This window comes from Telopea speciosissima, chromosome 7 (genome assembly GCF_018873765.1).
Source record: "Telopea speciosissima isolate NSW1024214 ecotype Mountain lineage chromosome 7, Tspe_v1, whole genome shotgun sequence".
Lineage (NCBI taxonomy): Eukaryota > Viridiplantae > Streptophyta > Magnoliopsida > Proteales > Proteaceae > Telopea > Telopea speciosissima.
In genome coordinates, this window is record NC_057922.1 from 30,260,688 (window position 1) to 30,275,879 (window position 15,192).

Sequence of the window (15,192 nt, forward strand, 5' to 3'; positions counted from 1 at the left end):
TATTTTAAGATATGTTCTTAAGTTAGCATTTCCAAATGAACCTTTAAATTGACAGTCAAATCTTTGGTAAAATAGTACATGAGACAAGTGGTATTAGCTAAAATTGAAATTCTAAAAAAATTAAAAATGTTTGATCTTAGCTCTTATGACCTTGAATCATAAGAATTATATAATATATGGGGTTAAGATGTGAATTTGTTTCAATTCCAACGGTTCCTAATTCGTAGATCGGGAACCGGAATAATAAGCTATTGGGTGGATCAGTTCCGATTCTAGCGGGCTGGTTCTGATCCGGTTCTCAGTTCTGAAACACGAGTCTTTCATTTAGTACTTCAGAATGCTTAGTGAGTGAGTAATAGGTGAATCGAGCTACAAACTATGATAAACCCACGATTCCAAACTAGAGATTAAAAGCACCTCATTACTATTCCATATCAAACATGCGGGCTGACCGTTTGGATAAATTTAGGCCCCTCTTAATGGATCACCTATCAAATCTGATTACCCAAACACAATGGGTCCAAGCCCACCATGTATGTGCCGAGTAAGATCATTCAGATACCATGTATTCACCAATTTTGGAACGTAGACAAACTTCCAGATGGCAGTATTGAGGATATATAATCAAAGGCATGATACCCCACCAGGGACCAATGGGTGTCCTAAAAAAGGTATCATCCACATGGGACCCACAAAATATTTTATCTACTCCATTTCTTGCCCGCTCCATTTTCCCAAGTTTCTCTAATAGAGGGAGGGGGAGGAGGGGTGAACCCCAACCGGGCGGCAGTGTGTTCAGGCAGGGGTAGGGTGGTCATTTCTGTCCCCTCCCCTCTATTAGAGGAACTTGGGGAAATGGACCTGCCCAGGAAATGGAGCAGATAAAGGTCCACCCACATATTCATAATAGGAGAAAAAATAATAAAATAATCCATTTGATAGGGAAGTTGTACTCTGGCATTGTGGGGAAGTTTTTCCCAATATATAAATAAAGCCCAGCACAGAGACTGTAGAAAGACAGCCCAAGCCCATTCTAGGGTAGCTTATGCTTGCAGCAAGGCCTCCTAGACATCTTCAGCTTCTACTCCAAACTCCAAACTCCAAACCAGCGACCAGACCAACTGCAAATGGAGTTGGAGCTTTTCACGTTCTCAATTATATATGCCACTTTCACTATGTCATCCATCACATCCAAAAGCATACAAGTAAGATTTAAAGTCAAAAGACAGATACAATCTAACTTTGCTTTTTATCTGTCTATTGCTGTACTAATCATCTCTTCTAAATAGAATACATGGGAAGATCAGCTACCCCTCTTTCACCAGCAACATTGTTGGAAAGATTAGTTACATTGGCAACACAATGCAAGCAAAATGTAAAATGGGTAGAAGAATTTGAGTTTATTGACTACCCTACCTTCTAAATTCTCTTAAGCTGCATTTGGTTCTAGGAATTTGAGTTTTAAGGATTCCACTCAAACTGTTCATGTCTTCAAATGGGCATACCCCTCTTCCAATTTTGCACCAAAAGGACCACATAGTTTCATGAATGAATACTAATTCCGGAATCCCATGAGAACCTTTTCATATTGTACCTCCAGAAAAGTTTCAAGAGGATACATGGATTGCATGTGCTTTCAAAACTCCATAGCAATCTGCTTATGCCGAGTAAGATCATTCAGATACCTTGTTAAGTTGTATTCTTCTGCATATTGCAGCTCATCTGAGTAGGTTCTTTGAAGAGATGGTCTTTGACATTGTTTTGGGCTCTCCAGAATGCCTTCACCTCTTAGAAGTTGTACTACCTGAAGCCACAAGCAATCACAAATCAATCAGCAGATTTGCTTTGAAGTTAAACCATACTTGTCAAGTTAATGAAAAATCCCAGAGTAAAAACTGAATTCAGCCAATCTTTCAGTGATTTGTAGGATATTCCCTTCCAAAATTTCTCTCCATGGATGTTGTATTGGACACATCTAGAGATAGACACTTGTTTGGTACACAGATGTGCATCTGGTGCATAAAAGATACTCAAACAAATGTCCCTTTCTCAGAATCTGCTCTACTTAGCTTGCACTTTAATGTTCCCCTCTATACCAAACTTATTTTTACATGTTTTCCTCTTATTTGGTTACTAAAATGCACTTTGTTGCATGTTAAATATATTTATGCATCTGCATGCCATCCCTTAGCTTCATTTTTCAGTTTTCACTGACTTGCATTTTGAGTCAACAGGTAAGAGTACTGCATTATTTAGTAAGATGTTTGAGTTCTTTCACCTTCAAGCATGAGTTTGAAATGTTGGGTGCACAAAGAAGCTGTTGAAATTGCATGACTAGCAAATTAAATTAACTTTAACCCATAAAATTAATTTTCAGCCATTTGTTTCTTCCATTATAGCATGAGTTTGTAGGAAAAACATGCCTGACTCATTCGAGGCCGTAAAAGTGAAGAATGGTGGGTGCACAAAGAAGCTGTTGAAATTGCACGACTCATCTGCTGTGGGTCATAGTCATTATCAAGAGAAGGATCAGCAAGCTCCCTCATATCATTCTTATCCAGCAAAGGCTTGGCCTACAAGGAGAATTTAAATTGAAAAAGTTTGGAACTTTAAATCCTAAAGAAACAGCTGATATGGCAACATAGGGTATGAGATTATCAAGGCAGGAAGAAGATAACATACCCACATGACTAGACTTTGCTGCGAGTTATCCAAAGCTCGTCGCCCAGTTATGAGCTCTAAAAGTAGTACCCCGAAAGAAAAGACATCTGTCTTCTCATCTACTATACCATGCATGAAGTACTCAGGGGCAAGATAGCTGCCATGGTAAGAAATCAAGGAAAAATTATAAGAAAGAAAATCCTTTTCAGAGCTCAGGAAAGATGAATAAAAGGTTTACCGACCCAAATGTGCCTTCAAATTTTGATACAGTATGGTGAGTCCATTGTTCAGGTAACCACTTTGCAAGCCCAAAATCACAAATCTGGATTGAAGATGAATAAGTTTGCTGAGAGTTCAAAAATCAAATCCCCGCCAAAAAGAGAAAAAAAAAAACTAGGGGTGCATGTCCTCCCTTCAATTTATGCCAATTATAATCACTGGAGACTGATGACAGCTTCAGCAGGGGGTTGAACAAAAACAGAAGTTGAAAAAAATTTAAAAATAATAGAGTAAAAAATGAAAGAAAGACAATCGATTAAAAATAGAAAATCAACATCAGTATCTGATCTAATCTGCCTACCTGTCTGCAAAACAAATGCTGGGAGCAACAACCAACCAGTCAACTTCAGCTTGAAAATACAATGTTACATTGAAAGTGATAATTCAATATAAAGGATAACAGACAAGCAATAAGACTAGTTTTATGGAATGGAAACCTTTGACATTATATGACCCAAAAGTTATTAGATGGGTAATCTAACAGACAAGAAGTGAGAACATCTGCAAAAAAAAGGGGGTTTCCTTCCTAAACTTTCTCAATACTAACCTCTCAATGAAATCACAAATGAAACAATTTTCCACAAAATTGAGATCTCTTGGTCCAATGGAACTTCAAGTTTAACCATACCTGAGGCTCATACTCTTCTGTAAGCAAAATATTAGCAGCCTTGATATCTCTGTGAATGATTCTCTTTTGACAACTCTCATGAAGATACTGGAGACCATCAGCTGTCCCTAAAGCAATCTTATACCTGATGCTCCATACTAGTGTCTCCTTTGGACCTGCAAAAGAGAAACAAAATCAACATAAGGAGACTATAAAGCAGATAACTCGATAAGAAATCAACAAACAGAAACAGAAAGAAAAATATATATGCATATGAACACAAACCATGAAGTAGAGATGCTAAGCTCCCATGTGGAGACAATTCAAGAACAATGTGCATTCCTCCTTCCACTCCGTATCCTATCAATTTAGCAGTATTAGGATGGTTTACATGGACTATGATTCCAAGCTCCGATAAGAAGGCCGCCGTTTTCTCTTCTGAAGTTCCCCGGGTCAGTTGCTTAATTGCAACAAGCTGCCCATCTTGCAAACACCCCTTATAAACTTCGGCATAACCACCTTTACCAATCAAATTTTCTGCTTAATCAAAGGGGGTAAGAAAAAGAACACTTAATAACCAAACCATAAAATACAGAAACCAAAGACTAAAACCTCTGAATTGCGAGTTCAAATTCTAGAAAAGATTACTAACCAGAACTGAAATTTTTAGTCGCAATTTGTAGTTCTGAAAGCGTGAAGTTCTTCCAGGACGGTTTTAGATGGTCCAAATCAGTTTCTTCAGGTGGATTGATTGTTGGGCACTGTTTTTCTCCGATATTTCTTCCCTTTCTTCTAGAAAAAACATTAACAGGAGGAAAGGTGTAAAAACGCCTCAAGGATCTACCTTTTAATAAACGGAATAATCCATGCCAATGAGAAGTGGCCCTGGGTTGAGCTTCAGAGCCAGAGGTGCTGGCCTTGGAAGAACCTGTTTCTGATTCTAAGCTCCTCACGCAGTCTTCGAGGACTTCTCTAGGAGAGAATTCGTCTTCTCGCTCCTTCTCCATAATATCTGCAGATGCTAGGTCTAACAAAAGAGCATTCTAAATTGAGCAGAGTATTTTAGCCCCCCAAAAAAATTCTGAAGTGAGCAGAGTAGGGGTAGGGGGGTAGGGGGGGGGGGATAAGATAGGGAAGGAAATGTGACCTTTCAAAATTTAAGAAAGGAAAAAAGTTCAGTCTTTTACCTCGAACAGAGACAGAAACAGGAAGCCGAACAACTGCCTTTCTGTCCCTAGCCGGAAAAACCTTGGTTTCTGGGGTTTTTCCGGCGAGAGCAATGAAACAGCTACTATGTCCGCTGCCAAAACAAAAGCAGAACAAATAAAGAACTCCAGCGAGAGAAAAATAAGATTACGAACATTAAACAGAAAAAGGGGGGAAACGGTAGACTATAGAAAAAACATACAGAGAAAACGGAGAAAGAAACGTTGACAGGTTAGTTGTGAGAAAAAGGATTAGCAGAATCTAGCCGGAAGTATATGAAAATTTTAAGAGAAGTGTGTGTCCTCTTTCTTTTGAGACAAAAACCGTAGCGGCGTTCTCAAAAAAAGTAAAACAACACAGAAGACGACGCCATAAAACCTCTTCGTTTCTACGCAAGAACACAAAATGATGAACAAACCAAAAAAAGCCAAGTACCCATTGCAAAGAAACTGAAAATCAGGAAGAAAAAGAAAGTCTTGAAGCGTCTAAATAACTTGCTAGCACATGAAAAAAAAAAGCAAAAAACAAAAAACCCAAACCAGAAAACAGAGAAAACTCAGCAGCACTGGGGAAAGAAGAAAAAAGAAAGGGGAAAAAAATTACAGAAACAAAGCGAAATTATTACCAAAGAAACCCACTCTATCATACCCTATGAACAAAATCGGTCAAACCCAGGTCCCAGAAGGAGAAGAAGAAGAAGAAGATGCATACCATGGAGGAGAAGAAAAAGATTCTCGGACATCTTCCATGATGAGTTAGAGGAACCCAGAAGCAAGAAAAGGAGAGACAATGTAGATAAAAAGAGCGGTGTGGAATGGTTCTTTCTTCTATGCCTGAGAAATCTCTCTGCCTTTGTTCAACATTTGCCCGGATTCCTCTCTGCCCCAAAAAAGCTTTCGTTTCTTCCCTTTTCTTTTTACAATCTATAGCTATATCTCTTTCTTTATCTTTAATGCCTTATGGAAGGAAAGAAAATCTATTAATAGCAACCATTGGTAATAATCTAGGGACGATTCAGAGAAAGAGAGAGAAGCTTGTGCCTTGCCATGAATGAAACCCGTCCGTATTGCCGCTCACGATTGATTGAGTAATACAAACACGTGGTGGTGGTGGTGATGATGGTTCCTAATACAGAGTCAAACACAGCAACCATTTTTACTCTCCTTTTGGTCCTAAAATGGAAGGAAAGAAAAAGGAAAAAAAAAATTTCCTCCCTCGCAGCCAAAGCCTTATAGGGAGAGTCAGGGCAGGGAGGACAGAAAATATTGAATTTCAGAGCCGTTAGGTATAGATAGACTCAAAAGTCCAAACCAAGAAGTGGCACATCAATTGATGCTTCCCTACAATGCCAAAACCAGATTCTCGGGTCGGAAACTGGTTCCGGATCCTGCCGTCATCCTCATCATTTCACTTTAAACTCCTCCTCCTTGAGCATCCAATGCTGAGATGGCTCAGAGGGGTGACCCACCAAAATAAAAAGGTTGTAATTTGGGACCAGACCGGAACCGCTCAGAATTGACCCGTTAAAACAGGACACGGCGGATATGGTATGGGTTTCTCTTTCTCAATGGGTTTAGAACCGAAAGATCATTTAAAATTTATATATAATAAGCCCTAATTTTATTTTGGAATTTGATTTGGTATTAGCGATTTGAAAATGTAGAATTTTGGATTTATTTGTATACTTACAAATGAAGATTTCATCATCTGGAACTTAGGAAAGTGTGGCAAAACTGTTTAGGAATAAAATCCGGATTGTCCCATTTATAAATAGATCAGATCCGAGTTTTGAAATCATTTAATAAATGGAATGATTCTGAGATTAGCCCCTTGTGACGAAACCCAACAAGAATTGTCCCTTCTACTAAGAACCGTCCCGATTGACACCTTTACAATAAGGTTAATTGAGTAATGCTGGTTCTTCATGGTTCATACTCCATACCTCATAATTAGTAATTGAGTAAATTACTCCCCCCTCCCCTCGATTATGGTCTAATGACAAACCCCTCCCCTGGGTTTTGAGAAATGACTCTCCCCTCCCCTGCATTCCCAAGATTCTATCAACCGTACCCTTGCCGTTAAAAAGGGCTGTTAAGTGATGAAATCACCCTAATTATATTCGTTTAAACCCCAAACTGCCCTTATATTTATAATATTCCAATAATACCCCCTCCTAATAACAAGAGAAAACAAATAGAGAGAAAAGAGAGAGAAAACGTATCTCTTCTTCTTTTTGTTCGAACACATCCGTTATCTTCTTTCTCCGGCGGAAGCAGAGAACATCATCGTACAAGTTAGCGGTTAGCTCCGGCCATATTCTTTTAAATGCTATCCGGCTAAACTAAACGTAAGCCCAATCGATAAACCCTAATTTTTATCTCTAATCCCATCGATAAACAAATTGACAAACCCTAATATTTGGGGACAACCCATTTTGCAGAAATTCAGAAGGGGTGGTGCTACATCAAATGTGATAAAAGCTCATTCAAAAGATTGATCCTACACACGGTTAGGTAAGATTTGCACCTATAGTAGTGCAATTGATCTCTGTCTCAATAGACTCTTTCAGAGCTTGTATCTCCATTTCAGCCTCATCCACGGGGTAGATTCTTTTGAGTAAGGCTTTGGCTTCATCTTCCCTTCCCTGTATAACATTATAAATACACAAGAAGCAAAAAATTGGTTTTCTTAATCATCTGCAGATAATTGGAGCTCAAGTTTCAACTTATCTAGATATATAACAGTATAAAAATTGTTTGAAAAGTTCTCATTTGAAGAACTCGAAAATAACTGGGAATAAAAATAAGTGTGAACCTTTCTATAAAGCCAGCGTGGTGACTCTGGAAGAAACCACATTAGTGCAAATTGAAACATAGCTGGTAACCCTGCAACTCCAAGCATCCACCTCCATGTCCCAGGAGCCTGAAACATCAAATCTGATGGGTTAATTAAAGTTGTCTTGTCTATTAACACTAAACCAAAAGAAACAAGACCAGATCATTACTACTACTTTACAGTATTATGGCTTAATTACCTTGGTGAATGCTAAGTTGATCAGGTAAGACAGAAACTGGCCTCCTGTTATAAGGAAACCATTGGTACTAACCAAGGCACCTCGGACTTTAGCAGGAGAAGCTTCTGAGATGTATAATGGAGATGTCATCGATGCCATACCAACACCGAGACCCACAAAAATACGACCAACGATGTTAAATCCGTGCCCAAAACCCGGTTTAAAACTCGGTCTGACCACCGGTCTGGTTTGAACCTTTTATGTAGAACCGGGAGCGGAGTACGCTCGTGAACTGTGGACCATGATACTCAAGCCATCCCACAAGATTGTTGACCGTGACTCTAAAGAAGTCGTCGAGGATAGGTACATCGACCATAGAGGTGTGGTTTGTGGGTTGTTAAATAACATTGATTAAAGCCCCTTTCAAAACCCCAATACCCAAACCCATGAGTTTTCTTTCCATATGTATTTTAATGGAGAAAAACCTAATCGATCATGGGGTTTACAAACCCATGTTGGGTGTGTGCTATGGCACCTTGGTTGGAGTTGTTCTCATGGCCAAAGAGACCCCTAAAAACCCCTAAGAATACCCCATTTTAGCCCAAGACTTTGGGGCTGCAAAACCATTCTCGGAATGGCATGAACAGCAAGACTGGCACGTGGACAGGCACATGCAAGTGCCAGTCCCTGAGAAACTAGATCTGCCGGTGGGAAGTCCGAGAGGGACAGGCACATGGACAGGCACATGCAAGTGCCAGTCCTGAGAAAGATCTGCCGGTGGGAGGACAGGCACATGGACAGGCACATGCAAGTGCCAGTCCCTGAGAAAGATCTGCCGGTGGGAGGTCCGAGAGGGACAGGAACATGCAAGTGCCAGTCCCTGAGAAAGATCTGCCGGTGGGAGGTCCGAGAGGGACAGGCACATGGACAGGCACATGCAAGTGCCAGTCCCTGAGAAAGATCTGCCGGTGGGAGGTCCGAGAGGGACAGGCACATGGACAGGCACATGCAAGTGCCAGTCCCTGAGAACCTAGATCTGCCGGTGGGAAAGTCCGAGCATCACCTAGGTACTGTTCAGCCTCCACCCTTGAAGAGGTTACCAGGAAGACCACATATCAATAGGAGGAAGGAACCTGATGAAGGAGCATCTGGAGAGTTTAGAAAAAGATTTGGAAGTGTCAGATGTAGCAACTGCAAGGAGGTAGGCCACAACTCAAGGAAATGCGAAAGAGCTCCAATTAAAGGGAAGGAAGTAAAGGTATAATCATAAGATTTTATCCTAAGTACTCATACTTATTTTATGTTATCGTGATGATTACAAGGATTCTAATATTGAATTCATGCTTGTATAGGGAAAGAAGGGAAGTGGGAGCAAATGTGATGTCAATACCTCTCAAAGATTGACCAGATCTCAAGCTTCTTCTACCATCACTTATGACAATATGCAGGCCAAGATTGAAGCACAAAGGAAAGCCAAGGAAGATAAAAGGAAAGCAAGAGAAATGAAGAAGAAATAAGTTCAAAGAGGGGAGGAGAGGCAGTGAAGAAATTAGAATCATAGGCTGTAATTTGATGATTTTTATGTTTATTTGGATATGATATTAAGTTGGATGTGGATGATTGTAAACTTTTTTTTTTTTTTTTTGGATATGTTGGATTTTGTGGTAGACTTTTATTTTGGACATGATGTTAAGTTGGATGTGGATGATCCAAACAAATTTTTTTTTTAGATATGTTGGATGTTGAAGTATGGTAGACAAATACTTTTGGAAGCATAGACTTTTTTTTTGGATAATTTAGGAATGTTGTCCAAATTTCCAGGTTTAAGATAGCCTATTTAAAGGGGAAATGCTGTCCAAATTTTCAGATTTTTAAAAGCCTATTTACAAGGGAATTGCTGTCCAAATATCCAGATGTTGTGGTACAGTAGACTAATACAAGGGAATGCTGTCCAAAGCTTGCATAAATGGTTTTGTAAGGGGCGGTGAGGTGGTGGAGTTGAGTTGTGAATACACCGTGTGATGGTTTCAGCAATTCATCTAAAATTGTATGTGATAGTGGTTCTGCTGCTTGGCTCTGTTTAATGATGAGAAAGAAGTTCAATATAAAGTCCTATAATGATCACTTGAGGAAAAAGCCAATTAGAAGATCTTGTTGATTAAATATGATTGTAGAATCATTTGCTAATGATGTTGTACAATTTTTCATTACTAATGCTGGGATTTAAGTACATCAGTTTCACTTTCATCAAAAAAAAAAAAAAAAAAGTACATCAGTTTCACATTTATTTGCCAATCATAACTGATACAATTACACCAACAAAGAAAACTAGAACAAAATAAACTCCAAGCTTCATTGATGCAACAAACTTCTCCGTTTCATCCATTCTAATTGTTCCACTTCGCACCGCCTGTTGTAACCCCCGTAACACCTCTCGCAAAACCCGTATCTCCTCTCGTAGCACCCGCACCTCCTCCTGCAACTCTTGTAAATCAGGGGTGGGATTCGGCACAAGCTCGGTTGTTGGTGCAACAATGGGATCACACCAAACAAAAAAATTACAACCATTAATCTGGGCAATCGTAAAAAGCCTATTTGGATTATTATCGGTCTCGATATTCTAATCACGACTTTCCGATTACATTTGCACCTCAAGGATTTGTACTTGAGTGTATTAGGATTGCTGCAATTAACACTTGAGCTAGACATTTGATACATTTACCTGTAAAAGATGCACAACAAAAACAACAAAAAAAACAAATCAATGTTGTAGAGTGATCTAAAGAATACAAAACCGTAACCTATATAATAGAAATCAGAGAGATATGGGAGTGAGAAAATAACTCCAATCTAAACAATAAAAATTAGAGAGAGATGGGAGTTGGTTGCCGATCCAAGCCGTGAGATGGGAGTTGGTTGCCTATTTTCTCTAGTTTAATCACATAGGTATTGAATATAGGTTATATACACTCCCATAATGAAACGGAATAGCATATAATCATCTAATCAAGCCAAAAGAAACGTTTTTATAATACAACAGTAGAATTGGGGAAAAAGAAAAAAAAAAGAACCAGCAGAAATCAATTGCACTACTATAGGTGCAAATCTTACCTAACCGTGTGTAGGATCAATCTTTTGAATGAACTTTTATCACATTTGATGTAGCACCACCCCTTCTGAATTTCTGCAAAATGGGTTGTCCCCAAATATTAGGGTTTATCAATTTGTTTATCGATGGGATTAGAGATAAAAATTAGGGTTTATCGATTGGGCTTACCTTCAGTTTAGCCGGATAGCATTTAAAAGAATATGGCCGCAGCTAACCGCTAACTTGTACGATGATGTTCTCTGATTTCGCCGGAGAAAGAAGATAACAGATGTGTTCGAACAAGAAGAAGAAGAGATACATTTTCTCTTTCTCTTTTCTCTCTATTTGTTTTCTCTTCTTATTAGGCGGGGGTATTATTGGAATATTACAAATATAAGGGCAGTTTGGGGTTTAAACGAATATAATTAGGGTGATGTCATCACTTAACAGCCCTTTTTAACGGCAAGGGTACGGTTGATAGAATCTTGGGAATGCAGGGGAGGGGAGAGTCATTTCTCAAAACCCAGGGGAGGGGTTTGTCATTAGACCATAATCGAGGGGAGGGGGGAGTAATTTACTCTTAGTAATTCTTTCAAGTACTCTAGCCCATTACATGTTTTTTTTTTGTTTGAGGGGAGGGGAGGGGAGGGGAGGGGAGGGGAGGGGGAAAGGAGGGGAGTTTTGCTTGTAATGGGTTTAGCTCTATTCAATTAATATAATGCTTTAAATGATGGTGTTTAGGAGGGAAATCCTCTGAGTCTGACTAGACTCAAGAGCAGAGCAAATCCTGGCACTTATTTCGGGATTGGTTGGGTTGGAAATTACACAAGTGAACAAACTCACCCTGGGTGAGAATGAGAGAGCAACTCGGTCCTCCTCCCCTTTTCTTTCTTTCTATAATCTATGCATCCACCCCAGCTTTGCCGGAGTTGGGTCCAACCATTCTCAACTTGATTGGGCCAGATCAGGCTCGGATTAGCCAAGTTGGTACCAACCTGGCCCAACCTGGAATGGCATAGCCTTCTGGATTTGTATTGGGCTTTTATTTTTAATGAAGGGTGGTATATTATGTATCTCAAATATATAATAGTTACCTAATAAATGTAAATGAGTGGGGCTTGCCATTAATGGAACCTCATCAATTCAAACCTAACTCTCTCTCTCTCTCTCTCTCTCTCTGTGACAAAGTTTCTCTACCCTGGCTTAACTTGTTAGGTTCTTGTGTTAATGTTAGTTATTATTATTATAACTTTTTGTAATTTGTTTTGTCTTTTTAGATTAATAATGGGTTTTCTACTTTCTTTGAAAGAAGGGTGTTATGAGTCTGATCAAGCCCTAAATTTAGGTTATATTTATAGGCCTGGTCTGGGAAAGTAAAAGTTTTGGGTTTATAAAGGGAGAGAAAATCCCACCTTTAATTAGTAAAAAACATAAAAATGAATGCATGAATTGATTACATGAACTCAATTCTTTGGTGGTGGTTTTATTGCCTTGAAAAAAAAAAACAAAGAACAATAACCACAATGGAGAAAGTTTTTCTTTACCCGTATGTGGTGGAGGAGTAGGAAGAATCCCTTCACCACGGGGTTATAGCCTATGGGTGTCAATCGGTTAGTTTGATTCGGTTTGATTTTGATCTGGTTCAACTGTTCTTCAATCTCATCGATCTGGGTAAAATCAAATCCCACCCGATAATATAAGGATTGGTTTCAATCTAGTTCGATTTCGGGTTTGTATCGGGTTAGGCTAACAGGCTTTTGCGGTTCTTGTTGAGTTGGTTCATTTCAAATTTGATTTATAAAAAAGGGGAAAATGAACTCTATCCAGAAGCATGAAATGGCCCTTGTGCCAGCACCCCAACCAATGAAAGTGTGCGCATGAGCATAGACCAAGAGGGGTGCGGTGGTTCACTTTGCACTCCCTTTGTCTGGACTCATGGGCGTGCTTTCGGAAAGGGAATACGTTCTTATAAGGAAAATAATTTTTTTTATCATTTAAATCGCTCCAATTGGTTCCATAAAAGTTCAAACCGAAGCCAACTTAATAGGGATCCTATAGGTTTGGTCTAAACCTTCTATTGTTCTCAATCCGACAAATTTAGGTTGAAATTTGACACCCATAACTGGTGATTTAACTTTGTGATCGGACTCTTGTTTCATCATAAACCCCTACCACTGTTGACTGTTGTATAGGGTCAAAAGCACTCTAGCAGTTTGACACGACTAATGATAATGGTGATGGGATTCTCTTTTCACCGTGGGTGAAGAAAAACTCAATGCAACTGCAATAATAAAGAAATGGGAGAGTGTTTTCTGCGTGGGACGTACAGGTCACACCGATCATGCCAGTCAATGAGAGCTCACGCCTTGACACATTGGAGGCGGAATTTCTGCCATTCATGGGGTGCATCGATCATTTCCACCCCCATGTGTCTGGGCATACGTGCCCCTGCGTCCCATGCAAAGAACATCTCTCTCTCTCTCTCTCTCACACACACACACACTTCCATTTGGTACGTTGTCAAATTCAACAAATAGATCTAGCTACAGGTTCCCTCATTAATTAGAGAGATGATACATACAATGTATGGGCTGGCGATAAGTGTTTGCATTTTACTGTGGGTTACCTTTAACTTATCATCCATGCATATTGCCATATATTGGTGATTGATTGTTTCGTAAGTTGGTGAGTGAAGGTGGCTTGCCAATAAACAAAGCTTCTTTCTTAATTTTGTTTTGCTCGATCAGTTAAATAAATAAACCAGCTGGCAAGCTAGGCTCATTGCCTGCCTGGCATTCAAGGCTCAGAAAACAATTAAGCTCTCTCTCTCTCTCTCTCTCTCTCTCTCTCTATCTCTCTCGATGTTATGTCACAGCAAACTTGTTTCGATCTCTTACCCAATACTCCTCACTCACTCACTCACTCACTCACTTATTTTCAGTATTTTCATGGCTAGCTAGCATCTGCTGTTCTTGTTCTTTCTCAATCTCAGACCCTAAATCCTCTGTCTCACTCAAACCTGTATCAAGGAATCTTTGGATTAGCTCATTTATAGAGGCTTAATATATATTACTGATACAGATGATCTGAAGGTCTGTGGGTGAGACTGACACACACGCACACACACGTCTCTACGCAGTTTAATTAAGAATCTGAATCTACCGATTCGGATCCAAATTCGACGAAGCTGATCCCAATTCGCACTGTTTCGTAACATTGCGTTTCTAGGGTTCAGGTCTCTTCCTAGTGAAGTATATGTTTCACTATTTGTCATATGACAGTACATGAGTTAATCAATGTGATAGAGGACCAAGACCAGAAAAGCATCTCAATGGTACAATTTCAGCTTAAAATGAGTCGAAATGGTTAAAATTACAAAATATATCATTTTATATTTTATATTTCTCTCCATTTGATGCAATTTTGGTAATTTTACTAAAGCTTTGAATCGGAGTTTGAACAACTTTTGTTGCTTACTTTGGACTATATTTTGACCATGGAGATGTATGTTTGGTCCTCTGTCACATGGATTAACTCATGTATTGACAAGTGGCAAATAATGAAGCATTATATCTCATTTGGTACTTCATTAGGCATAAGCACGCCTAGAAGGACACGATTAGATTATGTTATAATTACAAAGAAAAATTAAGGGTTATTAGTTATGTGGTTAATTATTATTATTGTAAATATAAGATTCAGCCATGGAAGAGTTTTAAACATATATACTTGAGTTAAGTAAATGACTGCCTTAGAGGCTAGAACCATTAAGAAATCAGAAGTGAATTGTCTCGTTAGTAATCAAAATCAAATCCTAATTTTGGGTCCCTTTAGTACATGGGACAATTCAGAGATTGATCCCCTTGAGACCATAGTCGATAAGGACATTGAGGATTGGTCTCTCACTCTCTTGTAACGATATCATAAAGAAGCAACAAATGCAGACTTTGAAGATCATAAGGCTTTGCTTGGTTGCAAAGAAATTAAAGGGAAAAAAAGTGAAATTTTAAAATCTAAAAACAAAAAATTATAATTTCTTTATGCAAAGTAGAGTGAAAATCCCTTTAATTGCATGGTAAAATGAAATTTAATAATCATATAAATGGAATGGTTTGGAATTATGATTACAAAATTTTCACTTCTCTACCTTTTAATTTCAGTTATAACCAAATGAAGCCTAAAGTCTGATGACCATAAAAAAAAAAAATAGAGATATCAAAGGCATGGTTTAAGGAATCGGTATTGAATCAGCTAATTCGTATCAACATCGATAGAAACCAATATCAATTCCTGGACGATCCTTTATCGATCATATCTCATTTGCTTCTCTTCCATCAT

The 15,192-nt window shown here is 38.9% G+C and overlaps 2 protein-coding genes across 2 annotated transcripts; both read right to left on the reverse strand.

The window, feature by feature from the left end:
• Positions 1 to 1,176: 1,176 nt before the first annotated feature.
• LOC122666671 (receptor-like cytosolic serine/threonine-protein kinase RBK2) lies at positions 1,177 to 5,512 on the reverse strand. The gene is made up of 9 exons (XM_043862712.1): positions 5,465 to 5,512; positions 4,735 to 4,847; positions 4,200 to 4,574; positions 3,833 to 4,084; positions 3,569 to 3,723; positions 2,904 to 2,983; positions 2,683 to 2,818; positions 2,424 to 2,573; positions 1,177 to 1,804 (listed from the first exon to the last, which is right to left on the reverse strand). Exons 1-9 carry the CDS (start codon positions 5,500 to 5,502, stop codon positions 1,637 to 1,639), a joined length of 1,467 nt encoding a protein of 488 aa, XP_043718647.1. The 5' UTR covers positions 5,503 to 5,512; the 3' UTR covers positions 1,177 to 1,636.
• A 1,750-nt stretch (positions 5,513 to 7,262) lies between these two features.
• LOC122668434 (probable inositol transporter 2) lies at positions 7,263 to 7,955 on the reverse strand. Its single transcript, XM_043864998.1, has 3 exons — positions 7,788 to 7,955; positions 7,568 to 7,675; positions 7,263 to 7,397 (listed from the first exon to the last, which is right to left on the reverse strand). The coding sequence occupies exons 1-3, from the start codon at positions 7,923 to 7,925 to the stop codon at positions 7,263 to 7,265; spliced, it is 381 nt and encodes a 126-aa protein (XP_043720933.1). The 5' UTR covers positions 7,926 to 7,955.
• Positions 7,956 to 15,192: the final 7,237 nt, after the last annotated feature.

Coding starts and splice junctions, on each gene's coding strand:
- LOC122666671 (XM_043862712.1), bottom strand. CDS start 5,502: ATGGAAGATGTCCGAGAATCTTTTTCTTCTCCTCCATG. Junction 4,575..4,734: donor TGTTTCTGTCTCTGTTCGAG/GTAAAAGACTGA, acceptor CTCTTTTGTTAG/ACCTAGCATCTGCAGATATT. Junction 2,984..3,568: donor CAGAAGAGTATGAGCCTCAG/GTATGGTTAAAC, acceptor TCTTCAATCCAG/ATTTGTGATTTTGGGCTTGC.
- LOC122668434 (XM_043864998.1), bottom strand. CDS start 7,925: ATGGCATCGATGACATCTCCATTATACATCTCAGAAGCTTCTCCTGCT. Junction 7,676..7,787: donor TCAACTTAGCATTCACCAAG/GTAATTAAGCCA, acceptor TTGATGTTTCAG/GCTCCTGGGACATGGAGGTG. Junction 7,398..7,567: donor CACGCTGGCTTTATAGAAAG/GTTCACACTTAT, acceptor AATGTTATACAG/GGAAGGGAAGATGAAGCCAA.